At 43.4% G+C, this 25,320-nt stretch overlaps 1 protein-coding gene across 1 annotated transcript in view; it reads left to right on the plus strand.

Moving 5' to 3' along the window:
- Window positions 1-25,320, plus strand: part of ldlrad3 (low density lipoprotein receptor class A domain containing 3) — a 68,216-nt gene that overhangs the window by 15,708 nt on the left and 27,188 nt on the right. The window contains exons 2-4 of the mRNA XM_079279110.1: window positions 7,130-7,276; window positions 13,951-14,076; window positions 15,212-15,346. Coding sequence (XP_079135236.1) covers window positions 7,130-7,276; window positions 13,951-14,076; window positions 15,212-15,346 — 408 coding nt within the window. The remainder of the gene's footprint in view (window positions 1-7,129; window positions 7,277-13,950; window positions 14,077-15,211; window positions 15,347-25,320) is intronic.

Raw genomic sequence — 25,320 nt, forward strand, 5'->3', positions numbered from 1 at the left:
TAGGCCGGGTATACACACAATGTGTCACTCAATGAGATTTTTGATAAATAATCATCAGAAATGTAGATATAATGACTAAGTGGGTAAAAGGCAAAGAATAGAACAGTCTGCTAAATTCAGAAAATGACATAACTGGACTGTAATGCAGCCTTTAAAACCATGAAAAGACATATTAGAATATCACAATATCAATATAATATTGATGTATTGCCCAGCCATACTTCATAAACTAGTCTTAATCCTCGTAAGTAGAAACATGTTCTACAAATTAAGAGGCCAACAGGTGCTGTATACAAGATTGGGAGCATTTCTATCACAATATTCAGTGAAGTATGCGATCAGGACATCGTTATGCTTTCTGTTCACCGATACTCTCTGATAATGTTACATTGTAAACAACCAATCTGTGTGTAAATGGACGGGAGGAGAACAAAGGTTCTGTTCAGTTACATTATGATGCGTTCAGGCTCTGGTCAGTGAAAATGAGTGTTGAGCAAAGATAAATTATAACGTTGTCATGATGTGTTCACATGTAATCTCGTAAAATGTAGTGTCGGCGAGGAACTTAAATAAATGCAGTTGTTTGAAGGAGATGATTTCACAACAAAATTAATTAATAATAGAGACCTGTTTACCACTAGCAGCGTATAATACATTATTAAAACTACAAATCACAAGATTTGTAGTTTTAATCAATGAAAACACAATCTTTTATTTCCTAATCATTTGAATTGTGTGCCTTTTATGAAAAACACTATAAATTACTTTAACGAAGTAAAAGGATAACATTTAGAATTTTTGATTGTTTGACTTCAGAGTGGTTGAGATGTTTTTTGGACGGTGCCAAAAACAGCCTGGAGCCGTGTAGACCAGCTGCTATAACCAAACAACAAAGGGATCTGTATCTGCCAATATGGATCATCAATGATCACCAATTACTATCGTGATCAGGGATCTCTAAAAGTTATATTTGCTCCCTTTTTTCTTTTGTGCTGATCCGATCCGTGACTCCGATGATCCGCTGCACCGCTAACCAGAAGTATATGGAGCAGGGAGGATGTCAGCCGTCTGGCCTTTCATATTCACAATCCTCTACTCTGGGAACAACACAGGCTCTGGCAGAAAAGTCTGACTCACATCAACCCCTCGTCTGTTTTCCTCTTGTGGGGAAGTCTTATTTTTGGAGTGTGCTACGCATTAGACGCTGCAGTAAGAGATACGGCCTACATATTGAGTGCACCAGTCCCATCACCACGTCGACGCAAGGCAAGGCAAGTTTATTTGTATAGCACATTTCAACAACAAGGTAATTCAAAGTGCTTCACATGAAACCATTAAAATCATAAAGGCAAAAGTAAAGGAGATTTAAAACATACATTGAAACAATAATCGATGTCTCCCTGAGACATTACGCTGCACGCAATCAACCATACACTGCCGCAATTCTGCAATTACTCGCACACAAACCACGTCTGGAAAAGATCTCTGCCGATCTGCGTTTTATAGTGTACGCCTTGCACGAACTCGCACACAGAACGGCCTAAAATATGATGCGGCATTTTGCATTCTTGACAAATCAAAGCATTTGTCTTCTTGTCGATAAATGTAGCTTCATGGTGGACTCCATTTCAGTGGATTATTATTTTGATGTGTGCAGAAACTTAGAGAAAAGCATTGTGTTCATCGCAAGTTCATCTTGAAGTTGCCCAGGATTAACTGATCGCTAATGCATTTGAAGAATGAGCTTTGACGTGTTATCCACAACACAATAATGTGACACACTGGAACTAGTGTGTTTGTGTGTGTGTGTGCACCTAACGCATTATCCCACTGCACACCATCATGTGTGTGTTTAATGAGAAATGAGTGATCAAATGTGTCTCATATTTTTGTCTAATAAGGAGGTTTTCTTGAGGGTGCATCACATCTTATTAATGCGAGTATTCAAATGTTATTATCTCGAGCTTGAGATCTGCTTGATGACTTTTGATTTTGCTCTTTTTTTAAAGCCTAATTGCATCCATAATCTGCCGTTGTGTTGTGTTTTCCTCATTGGGTATTTACACTCTGTTGTGGATTTTATGGGGATTTGGTTATTGACTGATATGAGTGTGCATGGCATGCATGTGTTGGTGTGACATGAAGGCTCTCTTAAGAGCTGTACTCTCCTCACTGTACAGTTAAGTTAAAGATTACAACTTTGGGTCTTTGGCTCAGTGCCTCATTTAGCATTGTCACGGCCATAACTGTGTCCACCACACACACAGTAACTACGTAGCAGCTGATGAAGCCTGTGGCCCCTTCCTCTCAAATACACAGATTCACATAGAACAGTTTCCGGATGGCCTTCAGAGGTGGGAAGAGTGTGAACAGCTGAGAGAGGCGCAGGCCTATATGTTGACAATAGTATTCAGGTTTTACTGTCTTTTTTCATGCATGACTGCCCTTTTTCTCCATCGCTCCCCATTAATGCCTTGCTTGCTCTGTTGCTCTTTTTCTCTCTCTCTCTCTCTCTCTCTCTCTCTCTCTCTCTTCCACACACACACACACACACACACACAAAATGACAACCAAACCACCTCCACCCCCGCTGCGCCTCACAGTCTGCTTGTGTAGCCAGCCCACTACGAGTGGTGTGCAATTGAAAAATAAGTTTCTATCCTTGAACGTGAAAAAGCTCGTTTTTGTTCAGAGCTAGGCCATATTTCTCCTTATCCTCCAACACAAGCAGACATTACTAGTCCACTACTTATTATGTTCGCATTGACATTATCAGGCTGGAATGTGAATTTCACACAGTATGGTGTATTATTGAGGACAGAAAGCTGATGAGAATGTGGGACTATTTCCGTGAGGACAAAAGCTTTGTTTGAAACCCCCATCTTTATACTTTTTGTGACACTTCTCCTGTAGCCTTTACTTTCAATTCTACCGTAGCTTTCAAAGGCAACTCAATCAATTGTCTGGTGCTGTTTCAATTCGAGGCTCAACCTTTGACCCAGGGCTGATCAATGCAGGTCAGATATCCCAGCATGCTGGGGAAGATGGGGTTAAAGCAGTAACAGCTAAGCCAATAGTCCTCTCAGATATAGATTCATGTCACTGACCTTTCATGCGTATAGAGCACGGGGAATGGTTGCTCCTCTTTCTTCCGTACTTGTCCAGCTGTATCTTCACCTCCCATTTGTTCCCCTTCATTTACTTCTCCTTTTCTACTTTGGTTCTCCCCAGCACACTGTACTGTTTCTTTGTTTCCCTGTTGAGTATTATAGCAACAATTATGTCCAGACATACCCTGAAGAATCTGATAAAGGAAGCCAACCATACGCTTAAGGGGTTGTTCAATTATTAATAGGCTATGTTAAGAGTAATATAGATATTGCTCCCAAATTAGCTGTCCAGTGTTGGGTGGCATACTGACATTTGGTGTGAAAATATTCACGTTTGTGGCTGGACTGTAGTCCGTGTTTGCATATTCAGAGGATTGCTAAGAGTGTACTGAAGTCGCTGGGCTGCAATATCCAACATCATTATGTATGAAGTGCACCCGTGGGAAATCGTAGAATAACCGTTGGAAGCTTGCCATTCATGCACTGACTTGATTCAATGTTAAAATAATAAAATTAAATAATTGACAACATTTTAAGAGATTGTGGGAACTTTCCAATTCCAATTGTGCAAAAAGTATTCACCTTTTAAAATACATGTTAAAATCATAAACTTAGGAGATACTTAGATATGAAGAACCAGACTCATCCCCAACATTTCCCCAAAATTCTTTCCATTTTATTCTAATGTTGATTGAGGGAGGATGTATTCCTCACTTTATCCAAAAAATAAACCAATAAACGGATGTTACCATATTTGGAATTCGGAGGAGTGACTTAGAGACGGCGTATACGCCTCTGGTAGCGGCAGCGACTTGTCAATCACAGTAAGCCCGCCCTAAAGCATACTCTGCTCTATTGTCTATTTTACTCTAAAAGGGACCATCATTTTCTAAATGAACATCGTTTGTATTGAAGAAGACTTGAAACTGGCGATTGAGACCATAAACTCATGTTCACAATGTTTATTGAGGTAATAAATCAAGTGACAAGTAGGGTCATTTTCTCATAGACTTCCATACAATTGGACTTCTTTTTGGCACCGGAGGAGTCGCCCCCTGCTGGTCAGTAGAGAGAATGCACGTTTTAAGACACTTCCGCATTGGCTTCACTTGGTAGAACCGGAGGGGATTTTTAAATTGTGTGTTTAAAAAAAGAAAATAGAAGAGAGATTTGCTTTTGTCAGTGCCCTTATGTTCTGAATATATCATTTTATTGGCACTGCAGTCGTGCTCATAATGCATGTTACTTCAACAGGAGAGATTGCATTAGGGATGATATTGCCTTTAGAAATATTCCAAAAAAAATGTAAATGTGCTTTCAGTATTATCCAGAACCACTGGGAAATTAGACTCATGTTCATGCTTGGAGTTCCTTTTGTTCCAAATTATAATTGAGGTAACGGAGGTGCACTCTATCTACTCTACCAGCAACAGCAGCTAAGCAAAAAGATGGAGAGGGAAGAGTTCCAGCCTGTGTGAACCAGTGAAACCTTCTAGAAGTATAGCGCAAATGTAAATGCTAATGATAAAACGGTATCCAGCTGAAGCAGGAAAGATTCTACGATCTATGATTTAACAGTCTAAATATGGCCTTAGTGGACACAAACAGGGTGGAGGGTGGGAGGCAGGGGATGGGTGTGCAGAGGCAAGGATAGTACAGTCAATATTTACCCTGAGTAATTGCTCTACGCTTCGCCCAGCAAGATACGTACACGTCCAGAGTAATCCCGGCCTTATCTCCTCCAGCTCTCCCTCACACACCCACTGTGTGACCACCGATGCACACAGCAGTGCTGCGCAACTGCGCATAACGTCCCAAGATATCCACAACGTAGTCGTTAAAAGCACAGAGGACGAATGAGTGAGTTGCTGTCGTGTCCATTCAAGTTGTCCAGGTGACCGTGGGAGCGTTGCGGGGCCCACAGAGAACAGCAGCGTGTCATTATCACTGTTAACAAGCACACAGAGCAGTCTCTAATGAGCTGTGTAGCCCCACTTACTGTCCTAATGAGGTGGGCATGATACTCCAACGGTACTCTATCGATAGAATGACAGAGCTATCGCAATAAGATGCTTTGAGGCGAACAAAAGAGCAACTCACAACCTACTCTTTTTGGCCGGCTCTCAAACACAACGCGTTCTCAAAGCAACTCCTCTCCAATTAACCCGATGCCTCTCGAACCACCAGCTCCTTGCAGCCTTTCTGCATGGCTCCCTCCTGCACTTGTTCCGCGTGCCTTTGAATGGACATTTACGTGGCATTTTTGTTCAGTTGATACGTCGACATCCGAGTGGCCTCATGAAAGGCTGCTGGCTGCTGAGGAATCCATAGCATGCAAAGTGTAAGAAAAATAACATTTTGGCTGTTATGAAGAACAAGTCCGATAGAACTAATGAAAGGTGTCCAGCAATGCTGTGTAGTTCCTCTCCCGCTATTTCTCTCCAAGGAGTGCTTCTCTGTATCGGTCCCTTTGTCAGAGAGAGACGAGCCAGTGGAGACTGTGTGAATATGGTGAACATTTGGTTTGTGAGGCTCACTATGGTAGATTGCTGTCTGTCAGCACCATTGGGTTTTGTTCTATTCCCTGAGATATTACACCACACAGGTGACGCTAATATGCAGGCACAAACAGTCTTTCATTTTTGTGACGGCAGCGATCACTAATATGTAAAAGAATTGTCTTTGCACGTATTCACCGACAGCTACATTTGGTGAGGCCTCCCACCAATGCTAAATGACAGTCGGAATGCTTTCCGGTCCTCGTAAATGACAGGAGCCGTGGCTCTTTATCCATCACTTCCCCTTCTGTATATTGCAAGAGATAAAACGGGGTTTGCATCATCCCGACAGAGGATCAGAAGGGTCCTGCTGTCTCATGAGAGGATCTATCTATGCGTTCCGCAGCAAGAGAGTGATGATGTAAGAGCGCTTGATTTCCGTGCGTCAGTTACTCAGCTGTAAGTAGCTACTAAGTGAATATGAACTAGCTGTGAACCTGAGAGCTCTGGTTATGAATTCACAAGCACTGAAATGTCAACGCTTTCTATTTGTACCGCAGTACAATGGCTCCCTCAGTACGGCGTAACTGCCTCGTCGAGAATGTGTCCGTCACGATCAGATAGAGGAAACAAACACAAAGTGGATTCATTTATCCGACTTATTTAGAAAGAAATAAAGGATGCATCTTATATCGATGTAACCTTTTTTATAAATCATTTTTACATCACTGTTCTTCTCAGTCAGAGTCGTGTTAGTCAGAGAGACCCATATCGTGACCCAGTCAGTCACGTCACTGGTTAACCACACCGTCGCTCGAGGCTCGAGGCTCCACACCTCTTGCGTCCCGCTCGCCCGTGTAATGAAGTGGCCTCTACCAGCTGAAACACAGTTCCAGCACTGCAGCATGACAGCGTTCCCCCCGGTCTGTCCGGAGCTCCTCATTACCGGCCTAAAGTTTTGTTTACGAGCTAAACCGCATAGTGTCAAACCTCCGCCAAAAGACCGTGTTTCACATTCCAGCCCATTATACCACAGCTGCACTGCGTCAACTGAATGCCCGGAACAAGCTCGGGTCACATGTTGTGTGTGTGTGTGTGTGTGTGTGTGTGTGTGTGTGTGTGTGTGTGTGTGTGTGTGTGTGTGTGTGTCCAAGACATGTTGTTTGTTTGTATGTGATTGTTCTTTGGTGTTTCCTTATCTGCCTGATTATGATACTGCCTGTAGCTCCAAGCTTGACTCTTACGCACACAATACTGTTGACACTGAATGACCCCCTCTGCTTTTGCATTCATGAGATCGCCCTCTGTTTCTATAGATATAGCTTGATAAAGAGAGACACCGCCTTTATTGGTTTTCTATCTTTAGAGGATGGAGATAATAACGATCTCCCATTTTGACTGTCGATGCATATCGCTGGGGTGCAATATCTCTCCGCCTGTTTAATTTCTTCGTGGCGTGCGATCGTAATAATCGTTTCTCTTTCTCTCTTTTCTTGTGTCATCCTGTTTGATTATAACCAGAGAGCCAGCTTCTCCCGGGGAATAACTTCACCACGGAGTGCAACATCCCTGGAAACTTCATGTGTGGAGATGGGAAGTGCGTCCCAGGTGGGTGGCAGTGCGACGGATTTCCCGACTGCTTTGACAAGAGCGACGAGAAAGGCTGCCGTAAGTCCAGTTTAGACTTCATTATCAGATCCTTTTTCCGTTCTCTTTTACAGCCCTTGTCTGTGCCTTTTAAAGCAAAAAAAGACAGATAGCCAAGTTAGAGTCACGCCAAAATCTCAACTCCTGAACTCTTCTCGCTGTCCAACCTTCTCCCATCCCCACACATAGAGCCATAAAGGCCATATAAACCTAATTCTCTGCCAATTTAAATTAACTTCCTTCCTCAATCCTTCCATCTCCCTCACAGCGTGCACCCGCCCTGCTCCCTGTTAGCAAAGTCCGATTACTGCTGTGCGCAGGAATAGTAGCGCATGCATAATTCTGCTGTAAGGCGACAGTAATAGTTCCGTTTTGATCCTCACTTTTAGTTAGCTTTGATCTCTCTGGTCTGCTGCTCCTCCTCTTCCTCCTCCCGTCTCAGCCAGAGCTCCACACAAAGATGAGACTGCTGATGGAGATTGACTCAGAGGTCCCGCCACACTGTGTGGAAACCCCCATCTCCTCAAATATTCATCTCTCTAACTGTCTCACACTCCCTATTCCTATCTGCGCCCTATCTCTGATGAGTTTTGGCTTCTGCATGGCTTGCAATTTGCTTCACAGAGGCTTGTTTCCAATTAGAAAAGGATAACCATCTTCTTGCAGAGATTTAATTTTTACCCTGCTTTGTCTCTGCCCAAAAAAGAAATCACATGTGGTTTGTCCTCCATTCTGTCACTTCACTGTCCTCTTTTCTCCTCCATCCGTCAGTCCTCTTACCGTCTCTCTTGTTGGCAGCTCAGGGAACAGGCAGACGACTCTTCACAAAGTTGTGTCCCATTGCATACCGGCACACGTACAGACTCAGCCCGCATACTTAAACATTGCAGTGATCAATCTTTTAGTTTGTAATGCCTTGGTCATGTAACGTTACAGATACATAGGGACATTTCAAGAGGTGTCCTAGACTCTATCATTGAGTTCACCTTTGCTGTTGACATCCCTGCAACTTCAATTCAACGGCCTTAAACTGTCAGCGACTGTCAGACATGGAAGAATGATACGCCGATGCATTGAGGCTAACGGCTTCGGAATGAGATACATTGACTTTGAACCCTCAGACAAGCAAGACTTTTTTTTTTGCTGACACTACATGCTATACTGGTGAAGATAAAAGCGAGTTATCATAAAGCATCGCACTCGGCCTGCCTCACCGGTTGTCAGAGGACTATTTGCGCGTGTTGTCACGTCTACATTATCTGCTCTGGCATAAGTAGGCCTTATTATCCTCAAATAGATGGCTACTTGTCAGTCGATATCTCCAGCGACTGCTTCACAAAACTCCCCAGACGAACCTCCAGCTCCATTAGGGGCTCTGCAGGGTCAGACAGACAGGTGGGAGGGAGGGGAAGACAAGGGAGTAAGCGAAGGAGAGGAAGTTGAGAGGAGGACTCATTGTGGTGGATGGAGCAGGAGCGCTGTCTGGATGTCTATTATCTGAGGAGAACACAATGCCTGCAAGCTTTGAGACTGCAGCACTGGATTCTCTGCAGGAGCAATTATAATCGGACACCCCCCTCTAAGAAAAGAAACACACACACACACACACACACACATATTTAACAGAGGGAGATAGTACATTTGCTCACTGTTTGTTGACATAACTTATTCTTCTTCTGTCATTGAGCTCCATGAAAAGTTCTACATAATAAAGTTTAAAATACTATAAACTGTATCTAATAATGTCTGCCAACTGTCCTTTGCATTCCACCACAGGATTGAACTTCCTCCCATCTGTAATATGAGCAGGTGGCCTACAATTGTCAACAACGTTGATGTTTGTAGATTTTTTGACCACTTTTCTCCTTTAATTAGTCATTTTAAGTGACGATGAACAATATAAGAATATGTATTTATACACACGCACACACTCACTAAATAACTGGATGACTGTGTGAACCTATAGAATTGTCTGCTACATGTTTTGCTCGGTCTCTATTTTTACCACTTTAGCACCAGAAGACGGTCGTAGGCAGAGAGTACATCCCCTGTAAGCACACACTGCCGATCCAGCAGATTGTGCTGATGTGGGTATATCGCTGATCCCATCAATACTTATGCAGAGCCTGAGGTAAAGGTCATATGTGGTGACATATCCCTGGTGTCTCATTAATGAGGATTTTTGGAAACGATGTAGCTAACGGGGAAACACAAAGGAGAACAAATCCATTTGGACTTGCAAATTATTTGGAGGAGCATGGAAAGATCAATTTTCTTTTCAATCTGAATGCAATTAGTACACTTGAACACAGTTTTGCAAAGCACACTCACTTGCATAGGCTGGGATTATATCGGTCCAACCCACACATGAACCGACGATGACACTGTCTGGCAGAGTTTCATTTTTCACCAGCAGAAATATACCTTTTTCTGCCTTTTCCGTTGATACGACGATGTTTTATTCCAGCGCTATCGGTGGGTGAGGAAGCTCTGAATACAATCACGGAAACCAGGTCCCCATTTGCTCGTCTCTGTCATTTATTTATTTACTTGTTGTAGATGTTTCTGTCACAGTCTGCTCTATGCCTCATATGCCAGGAATTGTCTCTCTATGGTCAGGGGAATGTTTATTCACTTAGAAGAGACTTCTCCCTTCCTCCCGAGCCCTGCTGCTCCTCTCTTGTTTGTTTGCTCTTCTGGTACCCTCTAGCACAAGGGTCAACTTGAGTCATGTAAATACCATTTGCTTGCTCTTAAATAACTGTGGGTGGCTGAGAGAAGATGCAATATCTCCAGCCTGAGTTTATTGCATTAAAGATGCAGCTTATTGTATTACTGTCCTACTGTGCGAGACCAGGACCCCCCTACAGATCATTTTAATCAAGTCCAATTGTTTTTGATGTAACCCCTGCTTTATGCCACATTACTGAATTTAAGACATCTCAGAGAAATGTTGTGCTCTTAACTGGTCCTGCAGGCGGAGGACGTCTCAGTGTACACTCAGTGACTTCTGTGCAAGTTCAACGTTCTCCGTGCTTTTAGCTCGAGGGTTCATCAGCAGGGCCGGTGACCCTAAAAGATCAAAGATCAGAGCACGCCAACCACATGGAAAGGGCTTCTCATCTCCTCATATTCTGCTCAAAATGTAAAAGAAAGTTTTTAATCAAGGCTGATGTGCCCGTTTTTCCACTTGTGCATTACATGTAATATTGGGTTTCCATTCACAAACAGGATGTTGCTTGTTGAGCCCTCCTCTTCTTTAGAGCAATGGTCTTCTAGCAGGTGTTTGGGAACACCACAGGGGGTCGCAAGATAAATCGGATGCGTCACATAAATAGGCTGGGTGAGATTCAAAAACAGTTTTTGTTTTTCTGACTTGTTTCAAATAATTCCCATGTTTTTGTGAGATACTGGATCATTTTTAGCCATTTAGGCTTCAGAGCAGGACTAGATAGATACATTTTGCAAGAAGAAACAGCACAATCCTTCCTCCTCAAATGACTCGCTCAATTCATCAGCAATAAAATGAACTGTTGCTCAATTCAAACGTTCTTTATTCATTTATTTGAATTAATTTCAGTGGATTGCTGGAATATTATCATGTTATTGCTTTCTGCAGTCATAACACAGCCAACGCCTGGAGCGACATCAATGGTGCTTTTTGTTTTTCTGTGTACTGACCTCCCCAAAATGCCCACGAGGTATCGAGCTCAAAAAAGCCGCTAAATGTTTATTATCAACAACAAAGTTTTCCTCGACACCAGGGGTGGAAATAGCTAAAGAGACTCCTGAGACAGATTGGTTATGATTTAGATATTGAGGCTAACATTCAAACCCACCACATGTAGGGAAGGGTTGGCTATGATTCGGAGTGTGTGTTTATTGTCACAAGAACTACGACCAATGACTTGAACACAAAAAGCCATATACTGCTGACAGATTATGTTTTTGTTCTTCCGTTCACGCTCTGCTCGGTTGCATTTTTGGTTTTCTTTGCTCTGGGAGTGTGTGTGTGTGTGTGTGTGTGTCTGTGTGGGTGTTTTCATTTGGGAGGAGACGGTTGAAGAAGAAGAGCGGGTGGGATCGGAAGACTTGAACTGGAGCGTGTCTGGGTTTGTATGCGTTGTTTGAGCCCATCCCGGGAAAAAAAATAAAAAATAGAAAGAAGAAAATGATTAGAATGTGGTGCACTAATAGCAGAGGGAGCTTTAATGGGACGGAGTCTGGTGCATCCCCATGTGCTGAATGCCTGACTGATCAATGAGCTGCTGTAATTAATACCAAGGAGCAGGGATGAAATATTGATAACTTACATACATCTTTGTCTCGTTCTGTCTCTTGAAGACTAGTTTCCTCTAGTTTGCTCTTCTAGATTGAATGCTATCCTTGTCAGATCGTTTGTCACAAATTAGGCAAAATGATTGCGTCGAAATTTTCAAAGGACTAAAAAACTGCGGCGTGTCATTTTACACTATCGTGTTGGGCACTACCGGTTAAACCAAAGCGACATGTTTCTTTCTACATTGCATATTGCAGCAGGGTCATTATCTGGCAGATCTCACTCGCTGCTTTCTCACTGCGTGCCCTTGCCTTTCCCTCCGCCTCTTTTATAGGGAGTTGCTAAAATATTACTGGTATTTTGAACACGCGCCCGCTGTATGGTACACAAGCCGCACTGGCTTCCTCATCACCCTTGAGATGAAGGCCGCTCTATAATGTTGCAGTGCCGCTTCCTGCACACAGGGGGTTATCGTATTGGACAACTAACGCGTAGGGCTTAGACGGTGAAACGTACCGAATGATTATTTTGATCCCCGAGCCCTCTAGACTAAAACTACCCTTGCCCTTGTTGCTTACACACTGACTCCATTACCTATTGATTTCCTCCCCGAAGAAACCTCAACAAGGTCAGAGAAACCTTTCAAGCCGTCAACTGCCTCCACTCGTTCGCAGCCTCTATTCTCCTCCGCTCGCTCCACTCGTGCTGTTTTCTTCCGCGTTAGCCCCTTCCTCCCGTCTTTCTCCTCACTTTGTCAATCATGCATGCCCATCACGACCAAGCCTGCCCGTGCCGAACAAGTTATTCTGTTCTCTGGGGACTTGAGGAGAGGGAGAAAAGGGGAGAAGTGTGGAGAAGGGCACAGAGGTGCATATCTGGGGAAGAGCAAAGCAGCCTGTCTGCAACAGGAGTTATTCCGTCAGATTCAGACTGACATGAATGCCGAAGCCACGGGGAGATAAAGACTGTGAAGATGAGAAATCTCAAGTAATCGAGCTTGACTGCTTACCGTTCGTTTTCTTTTGAGCCGAACACTGGAACTAAGTTTGGCAGTCTCTCCCACCCACCACTTTCCCTTCATAAGCTTGCCCTTTGCGTGACGTTTGAGCTAATTTGGAACACTGGGTCAGAGGAATCCTACCAGCGGTAGAAGTGGTAATGAGGATTCGGTGAGGGGATAACAGAGCTATCCTTCTTGCTAAGCCTGCCAAGCAAATAAAAAAGAGCAGCCAGGGTTGCTGTGCATGCAGAGAAGAGAAATGTTGAAAGGACACTTTATATTTCCAGACCAGAACATGTTTCCTCTGTTTTTCAGGAATAAATAGAAATAGTGTTGTTGTTATGTGTAATATGATATTGCCGTTGTTTGTTGCCAGACGAATTTCAATTTGCCCCTCCACAGCTGCATGTTTTTGTATCTTTTCTTTTATGTATTTCTGTTTTTCTCCCTGGACTCGAATGAACGGGATATAGCACATGCAATATGAGCTGTGGGGTGTTAGGGACTCTGCTGTCCAGGTAAACAAAGGCTTCCCAGACTACAGACACATGAGATCGGGCGCTATCCCAGCTTCCTCCTGCGTTCAGCGGATTACATTTCATCCTGGAGACGGGCGCTCCAAACCCTCGGGATGTTTTTGCTTTATGACACACTGGAAGGGAATGATCCATGAGCCAGAGCAGAGAAGCCGAGGTCTGAGAGACGATACTGTATTTCACACAGATGTGGGTCATTACTATAGACTGTAAATATCGATGGCCGGAGTGCAATGTCTTGAATATCTTCTTTTAGTTTCCATCGGGCTTTGCAATTCTAACGTCACAGTGATTGAGCGAAAGCGAGCTCTTTTATTTTCTGATGTCTTTTTTCTGAATCTACCTGCGATCTTGTTGTTCTCCTTCTGCCGGAGAAGATCAATGTGTTTGAGTTAAAACTAGAGGCTAGCGCTACACGCAAGGCCTGTCCTGGGCGAGAACACCATCGGCCTGCTTAGGCTGATCAATGGCACACTCCCCCCCCAACCCCCACGATTTGCTCTCTATGTCTTTGTCATGAACTTGTGTTCTTCTCTTATCAGTACTCTTGTGCTCAGGATCTTACCCTTTACTTGTCATACTTCAGAGAACATGAAGATAAGCATGACTCAACAAAAAAAAAGAGCTGCATATTAATTGGTCTCACAACAAAGCAGCTGTTTGACTGTTTGAACTTTGTACAATGGGTTATGGTTTGCTGTTTTCATTTTAGAACTTGCAGTTATTTAATTGTCATAACAAGGTAATAAACCGTAGCCTCACTTCCTTTGTACATCAAGGCCAAGGTCAATTCTCATCATAAAACATAATGTAGTGCTGGCTCATCACATTGACCAATCCGTTGTTTTTCTTTCCACCACTTCCCTCCTTCTGTCTTTAGCTAAGGTCAAGTCAAAGTGTGCCCCTACATTCTTCGCCTGCGCTAACGGTGCCCATTGCATCATCGGACGCTTCCGCTGTAACGGCTTCAGTGACTGTCCCGACGGAAGTGACGAGGAGAACTGCAGTGAGTCTCGCACGACAACTAATTCCAACAACAGCAATCTGTCTAATCATGCCAAGAGTCATGATCTGCCCCAAAATCTGAGCAAGGACACGGTTCATTCTGTTTCACTATGAACCAAAAAGACCTTGCTTACAGAACTAAGATCCCAGCCTCCGTCTTTGGTGGATGATTCAGCTTTAAAAGCAAAGATATTTAAATGTTTCCACGGGGACATGATGGTGGGGACAGGTGTGGTCAGAGATTGTCACTAGAATTTATTTTTTAAAACCTTGTTACTTTTGTCCGGTTTTAGGTTTTGTCATGCCAGATCAGTATTGCTCATACTTTTTAAAGTCTTTATGTCCCTCCCTTCAGAAGAATGTCCTTATATAACGAATGCATTGTTGCTGTCCCCTCCACTCACTGTCAAATCCTGCATTTACAACAGATAATAATGTTGGTTACAAGGAGTGGGAAATGCAGCAAATTCTATTACGTTTACAATAAAGTTTGAGTCATCTTTAAGTGTTTGCATCACTTGTGACTTCCGAGTCTGCACCCTCGTGTCTAGCCGCTCACTCACCATTGTCAGAGGCAGTGTTCCTCGCCTGCAGGGCACCACGCTCACAAATCGAATCGAGCCATTTAAATGGAGATTTGCTCCACGCCCCCGGCACATACTGCGTCACCGCTGTGTAATTGTCTGGATCTTCTCACAAGATAAATCTGCCTCATTTTGCTGAAGCTAAAGACCAGAACATGAAAGGAAGCGATAGGGCTGGGCAGGACTTTGTTGTTTTTTTTCAGTTCAATTTTTATCAGACTCCCCAGATCAAATGATCTACTACTGTAACTCGCACTGTTTTTAACGTTTTACTTCTCCAAAAAACCCCCCGAGAAAGTAAAACCCATGTTTTTCTCTTAAATGTAATCAAATCAAAGCGTTGTAGATGGGATGGGGAGCACACAGCACAACTTCTCACAAATTGCTCCACGACAGAATAGTAATTAAATTTGCTTTTAAATAGTTAGTTCATGCTGCGAAGTTTGTTTCTCAAAGTCACTCACACAGTTCTCAGGTAACTTTGAAACCTCTCACTGTAACCCTGTTTGAACTACCACTTGACCCTTGACCTCTGCCCTGTCTCGACCACAGCAGGCAACCCATTGGTGTGCTCGGAGGCTCGCTTCAAGTGTCGAAATGGCCACTGTGTCGACCGCAGCTTCTTGTGTAACGGCCAGGACAACTGCCAGGACAACAGCGACGAAGACCTCTGCCTAACTACGGCAGGTAAGTCGTTAACTCGAATGTATGAAACGGTGATGTGTGCTGAAAAGAAAGAGGGAATGGAACGTCTATTCAGGCACTGAGAATCAGACACTGAGGAAGAGGAGGATTTGGATTGTGAATTGTAGCAGAGCAGAGATGTTTTCTGATCTCTCTTTTAACACGTTTCACACATTTCATACTGTCTCTGTTAAGGGTTTGATTGGTCAACTGGCACATTTCACCAAAATTCAAGACATAGAAGCCAGCAAGAGGAGAGAGAATACTAAGAAACTTGAATAACTCCTATTAGCACATTTGACTGCTGCAGCAGCAAATTCAGTCGTCACGCCACAACCAGAATATGTAAAGCAGGATGTTTTGAACATGCAGGGAATACTTATTAGACGTAAACGTTTAGCAGGATCAAAGTATAGAATGCCAAAAGTCATGCAAAAATAGCAGAGTAGAATGTGTACGTATGTAATGAGTAGCAAAATAGAAAGATATAAGAATATGAAAGAGTTATACCTCACCTACATATATGATATGTAAACAGATATGCTCTAGTGTCAGTGTAAGGGAATGTGGTTTAACAATACACACTCGTCAATTGAATGTAGATTCATAGTTTCTGCACAGAATGTGAAGATTTAGACTTCAGTCAGAGTTAGTTTACTTCATAATTCCAGATGGAGGGACCATATGTACTACAAAAACTGACATGTGGATAAGCTACACTTTTTGAGGTAGAATACAAATTGTGAATTTAAGGAGTAACTGAGAATGTCTTCAAAAAAAGTATCAACATACAAACAATCACCTGTCACATGTACTGTTATTACGCAAGAATGGGGATGTAGATGAAAATCTTTTATGGGGAGATTTGAATATTGTGTAAAAAAACACACTCGAAGCCGAGATTCATTGTGTCAGAAAAGGCTGCAGACACACCAATTATGGATGACTTAAAGGGGAAGTGCTAAAATAACAACCTATATATGTATTCACTGAATTTGCTTCATTCAGAGTGCATCCACAACAACAACACAAGCATGAACAATTAACAGACGAGACTGGGTTGTAACAACTGGCACGTTCAGAGTTTGTTGAATATATCAGGCAGTAGATACAGTATTTAGAGCTTTTCCATTAAACTGGATAAAACGACGATAGAGTTGGAAGATTCTGTCACTCAATATGTCACATCATCTGATATTTGTGGAAACATCCCTTGGGGAATGGTTGATGCAGTCTATTCATAAAGATATTTGACTTTCTGCAGAGGATGTGTGCTGCTGTGAACCTTCCTCTCGACACCATTGCACCATTAGTTTAACGTTGTGAAATCTAATGGTATCGATGACATTGTGCCGACTTTGCATTGTAACACAAAAAAACAGTGTTGTCATCCCTGACAGCGGCTCTGATGTCCTCTGGTATACAGTGTCTCATTCACTGGCAGCAACTGCTTGCATTACATCTGGCCTGTCGTTGTTATTTCACTGGCAGCTTCACTTCATGCTGCCACCGTGGCACACCAGTCAGCTTCTGTCAACACTTCAGCTGTAGTTCCACTGGCAAGGCGACCTGATTTCTGCCAGCAGCCCTGATGTGCATAGAACCCCGAGCAACCAAATGTGGACCACGCTGTCAGTGTTTTTGCTTCCCTGTCCTTCTGTGTAGCTGTTGCTGTCACGCTGACTTACTCTTTCAGAAATAACTAAACAGGCTAAGTGCGGGGTACAAAAAAGACTGTCGGTATCTATAGCCCACAAGGCAGTAATGTTATTACCAATGCTGAGATAGGCGAAGTCAGCAGAAAGTTGATCGAAACTTAGGAGGCAATACGGAGAAGGAGCTCTGCGGCAGTCCCACATTAGACTTCAGAATATTGTAATGGGAAAAATATGTTTTAGTATCATGTAAAGTTTTAAAAGATGTACCACTGAAAGAGAAAGTGAGGACCACAGACACTGACAAAACACAGCAGTCTCCTGCAGAAGTAGTTCATCAGTTTATGAACCCTAGCTGATCACACGCTAATGTGTTATTACCGCACAAATCTAAATTTGATGAGCTAACGATAATGAATCTTCTGTTTTTGTTACCTGATTAGTGAAGCTCGGTACGTTTTTTTTAAATGTATTCGTCATTTACTGTTAGTTTGCAAAAAGTGAACAAAAGAAAGAGTCCATCCATCATCACGCGGTCATCCTTCTCAGGCGCCATGCAATGCAGAGCCACAGAATGCTGAATAGAGCTGCATAGTAATGCAGGAATATTGATTGATATGCGTGTCCTCTGAACTCCATTTCCTCGTTGACAAGTGAACAATTGCACCTCCGGCTGGCAGAATGTGCGTGTGTTGTTATGGCGTCTGAGGCATTAAGTCTCACACGGTCTCTCTTGTGCTGGATGCTGGATGAACAGCTCGCTGTTTGCAGAAAACCTAATATGGGATTATTTTGAGAAATGTTTGCTGATTTTATACACAATAAAAAAAATCTGGTAAAACAAAACATTCAGTAATAATTAGATTTTCAATCAATTACACTCGGATGAATAATATCATACCATGTTCATACACCTCAGTGAAGATCTAAGGAGTGCTTTGTGATATATCATTCTGCCAGTCCTGAGAACGATTGTCATACTCCATTTCCCACCGAAAGAAAGCGTTCTGCCCTGCAGCAGTTTCATTAGAATAGTCCTGCTATGGTCGACTGAGAGGTCTCACAGACTGACTCCATTTCTAAAATGTTTTAAGGTGTCTAATGATGGAGAACCAAGTTATATCATTTTCTATATATCATTTTCAGCCAGATTTTTCTATATCATTTTCAGCCAGATTTTTCAGCTATCCAGCAAAGGAGTGTTCATGTTTTCAATTAGGCTTTCACAGAAATGTGCCGGTGCCAGAGTGTGTTTGGTACTGTTGTCATATTCCCAAGGACTCCTCGTCGGCACAGAGAGAGCAAATGTTCTCCCGCTTATCTGCAAAAAAAATTTCCTTTGAGTTTTGTTCCTTTTATTTTTTATCATCAGCCTCTACACTTTGGAGGGAGTGAAGGCATCCCTGTAGTTTGACTCTCTGAAGTTCTTTCCTGTATGAACTCTCACTCACACACACACACACACACACACACACACACATATTCACCTTTCCTTCTACTCTGACTTTGCCTCTCTTTATAATAAGCAAGCAGAGACCTGCAGGTGACAGATAAGGCATACAATATCTGTTCCAAGCCACCTGAGCACAGCATTTCCTTCCTCACTTTCTCCCCTGCCCTGTACCTCCTCCTCTGTTCAACTCCTCTTCCTCCTGCTTACCCATAACTACTTGCTTCAGTGTCTCCACATTTGGCTCCTTGATCTGAATAGTCTAGTGAGAGATCAGCGCGGAGCCTTGCCGGTGGACAGATCATCACGGCGTACATAACGTAGCATTTGGTTAGCCTGCCGTAGAGGTGTCGGGTAATTCGATCGACAGAAGCAGCACCGTCCTCTTAGCTTTTGTTTGCCTCCAGTGCTTTTATTTCCCATCGGAGTGATTTCAAACAATTTGGCACAGTTAGACACTAACTTTTATCATTTTATTTGATGGGTGATTGATTTTTGAAATAGCGGAGAGGTGGCAAAGTGGCAAACAGTGCAATGTAACAATACACAGTCTTCGATAAATGCATTGGTGCAATCATCGCACACAGTGAGATAGAAGAGTTGGGATGGGGAGCCTGTCACCGATAAAAGAGATAAAGGAAAGGAAACATAAACATAATATAGTGAAGCGGAGAAGGAGTCACAAGGAGCAATAAATAGCAATGAGCAGGAATATGGAGGCGAGCAAAGAGAGTCAGGTGATTTGAATAGAACTGAGCGAGGGGAAGCGATTAGCCGAGAAGGATGAGAGCATCCATCTCGAGACGAGCCCCGGGGCCGAGCGATGTAACTCTATATGAGACAGAAATGACATGAAAGCAAGTTTTGCCAAAGCTGAGCTTCTCGTTGCTCTCCCTGGTCTGCCGGGCTGCTCAAAGCGGCGGATAGAGAGTGCAGCGATGGAGCGCATGTTTGCCCCCGCAACGAATTGTTGTTGAAACACCGCCGCGAGGCTCGCAGGATTTAGCCAGATGCTGGGGGAGCCCTCGCTGAGAACAAGAGAACCACTGCATATCCAGAGAAGCATGAGCACACACGCACACAGAGGCACAGTGACATCTGACAGTGATTGTTCTGCATATTTAATTCCAAAAAGCAACTGCAACCTCCAAAAGAAACTTCCAGAAGGTCGCAGGACCGTCACGTTGAAAGACTCGCTATAAACGTGACGAGCACAGAAGTTGAAGCTTTTTTTTAAAGTGTCTGAGCATCCCCTTAGTCATTTAAGAAAATGAATTGATTTAAAATGCACACATCAGCGGCTCTCATTACGCATTAATTAACACAAGTAGACAAAAGAGAATCAGATGGTGTGGTGACTGTGGGAGAGTGGGAGAGGGATTAATCCTCAAATCTCCTCTATCTCAAAGAAGCTTCATCTGGGCCTTTTTCTTAGCCGACGTTGTTTTGAGAGAGGAAAGGGAACAGAGTGAGAGGAAGTGAAGGTGGTGTGAAGGTAGGAACCGAGGGCTGGACGATGGTTTGAGGGCATCGAAAGCTCCCCAATGACTTTGTGTGTTGTGGGAGATACGGTATGCTTTGTGTAGTCACAAGCATGATGTGTGTTTGTTTTGGTTGTGTGTGTGTGCAGAAGTTTCACTGTGCATCTGTTCTTTCAGTGGACAACACACATTTCATGCTCCTGTGCATAATAACTGTGTCTGTGTGTGAATTTGTGACAATAAGGCTCTCCAATCCTGCTTTCAGTTTCACAGTGCGCTGTAGGAAGACTCTAGATATTTACTTTAATATCAGTGCAATAGTTTAAAAAAGGCGAAATAAAAGGCAACAAAATGCTTAAACTCGTGAAGACTGCGCCGCCTGCGGCTCACAAGTACCATCAAAACATGAATTCGGCTTCTTCTTTGAACAAAAGGGTTTAGCAGTTTTTACATTCAGGACACATCTTGCAAAGCATTTACATTGTTTGCCGGGTACACTCATTTACACATGATTTAAATTACAATGCATTATAAACACAATTATGTATAGTCGTGTCTGCTGAATGGTTTCTTGCATCACTCTTACCACGCCAGAAGCACACCCAAGGGTAGGCATTTGCTTACGCACTGCTTTAATGTGCACTGGATAGCGTGCAGATTTTGGGAGTATAACTGCCACCGCACATCGTGTTCAACTTTTTCTTTTTTTGGCATTGACCCCATCAGAGTAATCATTGGCCTCGAGGTCCTCAGAGAACTGTCCGTCAGAGAGAGATGTTGGGCAGCAAGCTGACAATTAACATTAGTCTGCTACATGAGTAAACTGTCAAAACATCGGCAGACAACATCACCCTTGACCCTGATTGGTTTGGTGAAAATTACACCACGCAGTAAACGACGTCCAAGATCTGCAAAATTAAGTGTCAGCAAAAATGTTTGGGTAACATGGCTGTGTGTAATTAAACTTGCCAGGTTATTTTGTACATTTCGGTAAGCCGGTCAGCGGGAATTACTTGTTTCACAGCGATTGTCAAGGAAATTTGGCTTATTGTAGCAATGTCTGTCCAACTAAGATGTTAATATGACCAAAGGCCTAATTTCGTCCACCATCGCCACATAGCCGCAAACGCTCTCTATTCACCGACGGTACAACAAATAGCTTTAACCTTCTGGTTTATGTATGGAGCGCTGCTCTCCGAGAAGTCAAATCCTTCATTTTAAACTCCAGGGATGCTCCCCTCCCACAGAGAGTAATCTGCAGCTTTCTATTTGTTACATCCTCCTAAGACTGTGTAAGAGCTACGCCATAGATCCACGAGCACTATCTGCAGTTTTGCATAAGCACTATGTATTCAACAACCTCACTTCACAGCCCGGCCAATAAACACGAGTAATCCAGACGGAGCTGTATATACAGTGACCGTCTGCTCACAACCAGCTGTAACTCCTGCCTCTCCATTAGGGTCGGCAGTAAACTGGACATTAATATATCGTGTCAGTCAGATATAGAAAGAATAAAGAACGTCATAGTGATTAAAAGTCCCTCCGTATGTATTCACTGTTGATATCCTTTAAGCTTGCTAATAGTTTTTCACATAGCCAAGTCCTCCCTGTCAGTGCCCAAATAATTCAGGTGCTGTAGATTAAAATGACAAGTTAATCCATTTTCAATTTTTGTGGTAGAGACGTGTGAGACGCTGAGATGGTGGTCTGTTCATGCCCTTCGTCAGAAGCACTCAGAGTGCTGGCGGAGAGAGAAAGGTGTGGGAGGGAGCATGAAATGGCGTAGGTGAATATAATGGCAGCAGACTGAGGTGTGGGAGTGGAATGTAATGGTGCCAGTTTATCAGAGCCAACGCACACTCGTCAGGCACAAATAGGGGAGGTTGCACATGTCGCCGCCCATCGATTTGAACTCTGGGACAGGTTCAGGTTTTTGCTTTTGTTAGCCTAAAGCGTGTTCACAAGGCAGCGTTGAACACGCTTTAGGCTCTCGGCCGTTGGTCCACAGGAGAGAAAGGCCGAGCAGTTGGCAAGATGTTGTTAACTACTGCTTACAACGTGGAACTGAGGGGGTGCTGCTTCCTATTTCTGTTATTTAAATTGGAGTTTTAATTGTTTTCCAGTATAAACAGAGTGCGTTTTCAATGTGAAGGTCTGGCAGTAGCAATTAGCATCTATACGGCTGTTATCCGTCGGTTCAAATGTATTACGTTCTTCCACTTATCTGGTGTGTGTGTGTGTGTGTGTTTTTTTTTCTTTATCTGAGAATATATCCTCACTTGTTCATTCCTAGTCATCCGTTCCCTCTCTCTCCCTCCCTCCCTCCCTCCCACCCACTCACCAAGGCTAAGTGTCACTTCTTTCAGAGCTGCTGTTGTTTAAGGACCTGGTTTCCATTAGCTATGGCCACACAGGGGGGGGGGGGTCACTCCAAGGAGCAGAGTCTGCGTGAATCATCCCCGTCCTTGAATCAGCACCAGACAGCCATTGCCGCTCTGGTCCCGTAGATTAAAAACCGTTCCCTCCTAAACCCGTCGTCATTCAGTCACCATGGTGATGGTGGTCAAGTGACGACCTGCACCCACAGACTTTTGGTGGAATTTCACTCCGAACAATAGCTCTACTGTTGCTTTTGGGTAGAATTGTAGTTTGAGTGAGTTTTTTTTCTTTTGTCTGTGTGTTGTATTGTGGTTGCGTGGGTCTACAAGTGATTGTTTTCCGTCACTTCTTGTTGCCATTCTTATTACACTTCCACTTTAAAAGCTTTCTGGATGGATGAGTCAAAGCAAAGTACAGGTTCTCCATCATTCAATAAGAATATAGCACAACAAGTTTGTGGTGGCTTAGTCCATGATGGCCAAAAACGTTGAATCGTGATAAATGATCTGATTTTGAACCGTTCGATGAAGTAGCACTGTGAAATGTAAAACACCCAAAAGGACGTGAAGAAGCTCATCAGCTCACTGATTTGTGCTTCTGCGAGCATCACATCAGCATCAATGTTTTCTATGCCTGGCCTCGTCTGCAACATGTCCCTGCTCCATCGACGCTTGGCTTGAGAGACGTGCCCCTCTCTGGCCCCTCAGCACACACTCACTGGTTGGCTGACGGCACAAAGGAGGTGAGATCTCTGTGTGAATGGGGCTCTGTCTGTCTAAGCCTTTTCATTCTCTGCATCTAAATCATGTCAGTCATTAGCCGTACGGCCACTCTTTTCACAATACACTCGCTATTTTAGAAAATTGTGCCTGCCTACTCTGAATTGTGCAAACTCCAATGAGGCTCACAAGGCCATTATCTTTCTCCAACAGTATCGCATTGAAGAAAGACCAAGAGGTGTTGGGGCTGCACCAATACTGCTATTGACTGCTCATTAGTCACCCTGCTAAAGTACTCAATAGCTGTGACGTACTCTTGATTACTTCTTTGAAAAAGTTTCGAGATTAATAATGAAGTCCTTCAGCGTGCAGTAAAAATCACGTAAAAGGAAAATTTAATCACTTCTTGTTTTTTGGTTTCTCTTCGAAATGTTTCCATAAGTTTGCACAAGAGAATTTTTTTAATCTCAGTTGGCCCTAAAGAAGGGAAAAATGCTGTTTTTGCATTTTTACATTGCATTGAAATTAAGAAACCAGAGCAAAAGAAGAGCACTGAATATGATTGCATTCTCTCGGATAGCTTTGATGAATGTTGGAGAAATTGAGATGCATTACTTTCAAGAGATAGTTATGTGCCCAGAGCTCAATTTAATTTCCCCCCCACACAATATTTTTGACCACATTATCATTTCTTCAAGCATGTCTAATGCAGCCATCCATAAGTAGCAGAGTCACTTACAAGCATTAAAACTCTATTCTGCCTCACGATATTGTAGAAAGACTGGTGTAATAACGCAGAAAAACAGGAGCTGAAAAATAATAATAAAATGTGAGTCATCAACACTGGCATCAGGTGCATCTTATCAAAATAAGTGGCTCCATAATTTCCTTGGCTGACACATTGCAAGAGGATGACTGAACCCTTCTTCTCGTCTCATTGCTGAATACTGCGTTACCTTTCCATGCGTGATTTCTTCATGATAACCTGACAGGAACTAATTCAGTGTTGAATATGACACAACGAGGCAGCATGAGCCCCACATGCATCAACAAACGTGGCAATGCACCAAAATGGTGCGCAGCAATTACGAGTAAACCGATGGACACCCTTGAGTGATGCACTAGGCGTCAGGCAGCTCTCGCTATAATGGGCCGGGTTATTCTCTGCAAATGCTTTTTCTGCCAATACTATAAGTGTGCATTCACCCGTGATGTGATTGAGCCGAAGGTGTTGCTCGACAGGCAAGGAAAGGAGCCAGGCCAGTTATACATGGTGTGATAGACTGCAGATATTCGTTTAGGTGGTGATAAAGATGAGGGTGAAATGGTGTGCGTGTGAGCGTCCATATGTGTGTTTGGTGTGCATCTATCCATCAGGGAAATGCAAATAGAAGGAAGGCTTTGGTGGAATGGAAGAAAAAGAAGAGTGCCCCGGAGAGAGGAAAGAGGGATTGCATGTCAGAGAGTGTGAGAGGTAGAAATGTTACAGGATGGTGAGAGGGGTGAGGGGTTTAATATGGGATGGGGGAAAAAAAATACAAAATGTGAGTGTAAAGACGAAGAAGCGGAAGAAGGATGGAAAGCACAAGGGAGAGAGTGATGGAATGCGAGAGGGAAGCGGATGGAGATGAGGGAAGAACAGATAAAACCATCTGGATTCATTATGTAAAAAGACAGGGAATCAAGGGGTGAGCACAAAGAAGTGGAGGGAAACAGGGAGGTGGAAACAGTAGCTGGGGAAAGGGGTCATGGGTGCCGGTAGACGGAGAAAAACCACTAAAGACGGGTACTGAGTGGAGGAAAAGATTCGAAGGTAAGCAGGAAATACGGCATCTGCAGAGATGGGAGTGATCAGGCAGGAACCTTTGAAACAGGTACAGGAAGCAAAGGTAAGAGCGAAACAGAGCAGCACTGCATGTGGAGCAGGAAACAATAGAGCGAGGGATCAGGATGAGTCGATTGAAGTCGAGCTACTGTGGTGCGGTGGGAATGAAACAAAGCAGGGCAGATAAAAGAAGAGAGACGGGAGGGATGAAAACAGCAAACAAAATGGAGAACAGGATTGTGAGTGTTGATGGGAGAGTGGAGGGAGGTGAGAGACACTACGTGGTGTGAGATTTTGAAGGTCGAACTTGAAGCTCAGAGGTTGAAGAGGAGGCTTAGATTAGTCCCTGCATGCAACGGTGCTCTCGTTCATGGTAATTATTGGATTCTGCACCATCTTTCTCAATTGCTGCTTTGTCTTTCTGTTTCTTATTGCTCTCACTCGTCTCTCCGACTCATGTGCCAT

This window comes from Melanostigma gelatinosum (assembly GCF_949748355.1).
Source record: "Melanostigma gelatinosum genome assembly, chromosome: 1".
NCBI classification, from domain to species: Eukaryota; Metazoa; Chordata; class Actinopteri; order Perciformes; family Zoarcidae; genus Melanostigma; species Melanostigma gelatinosum.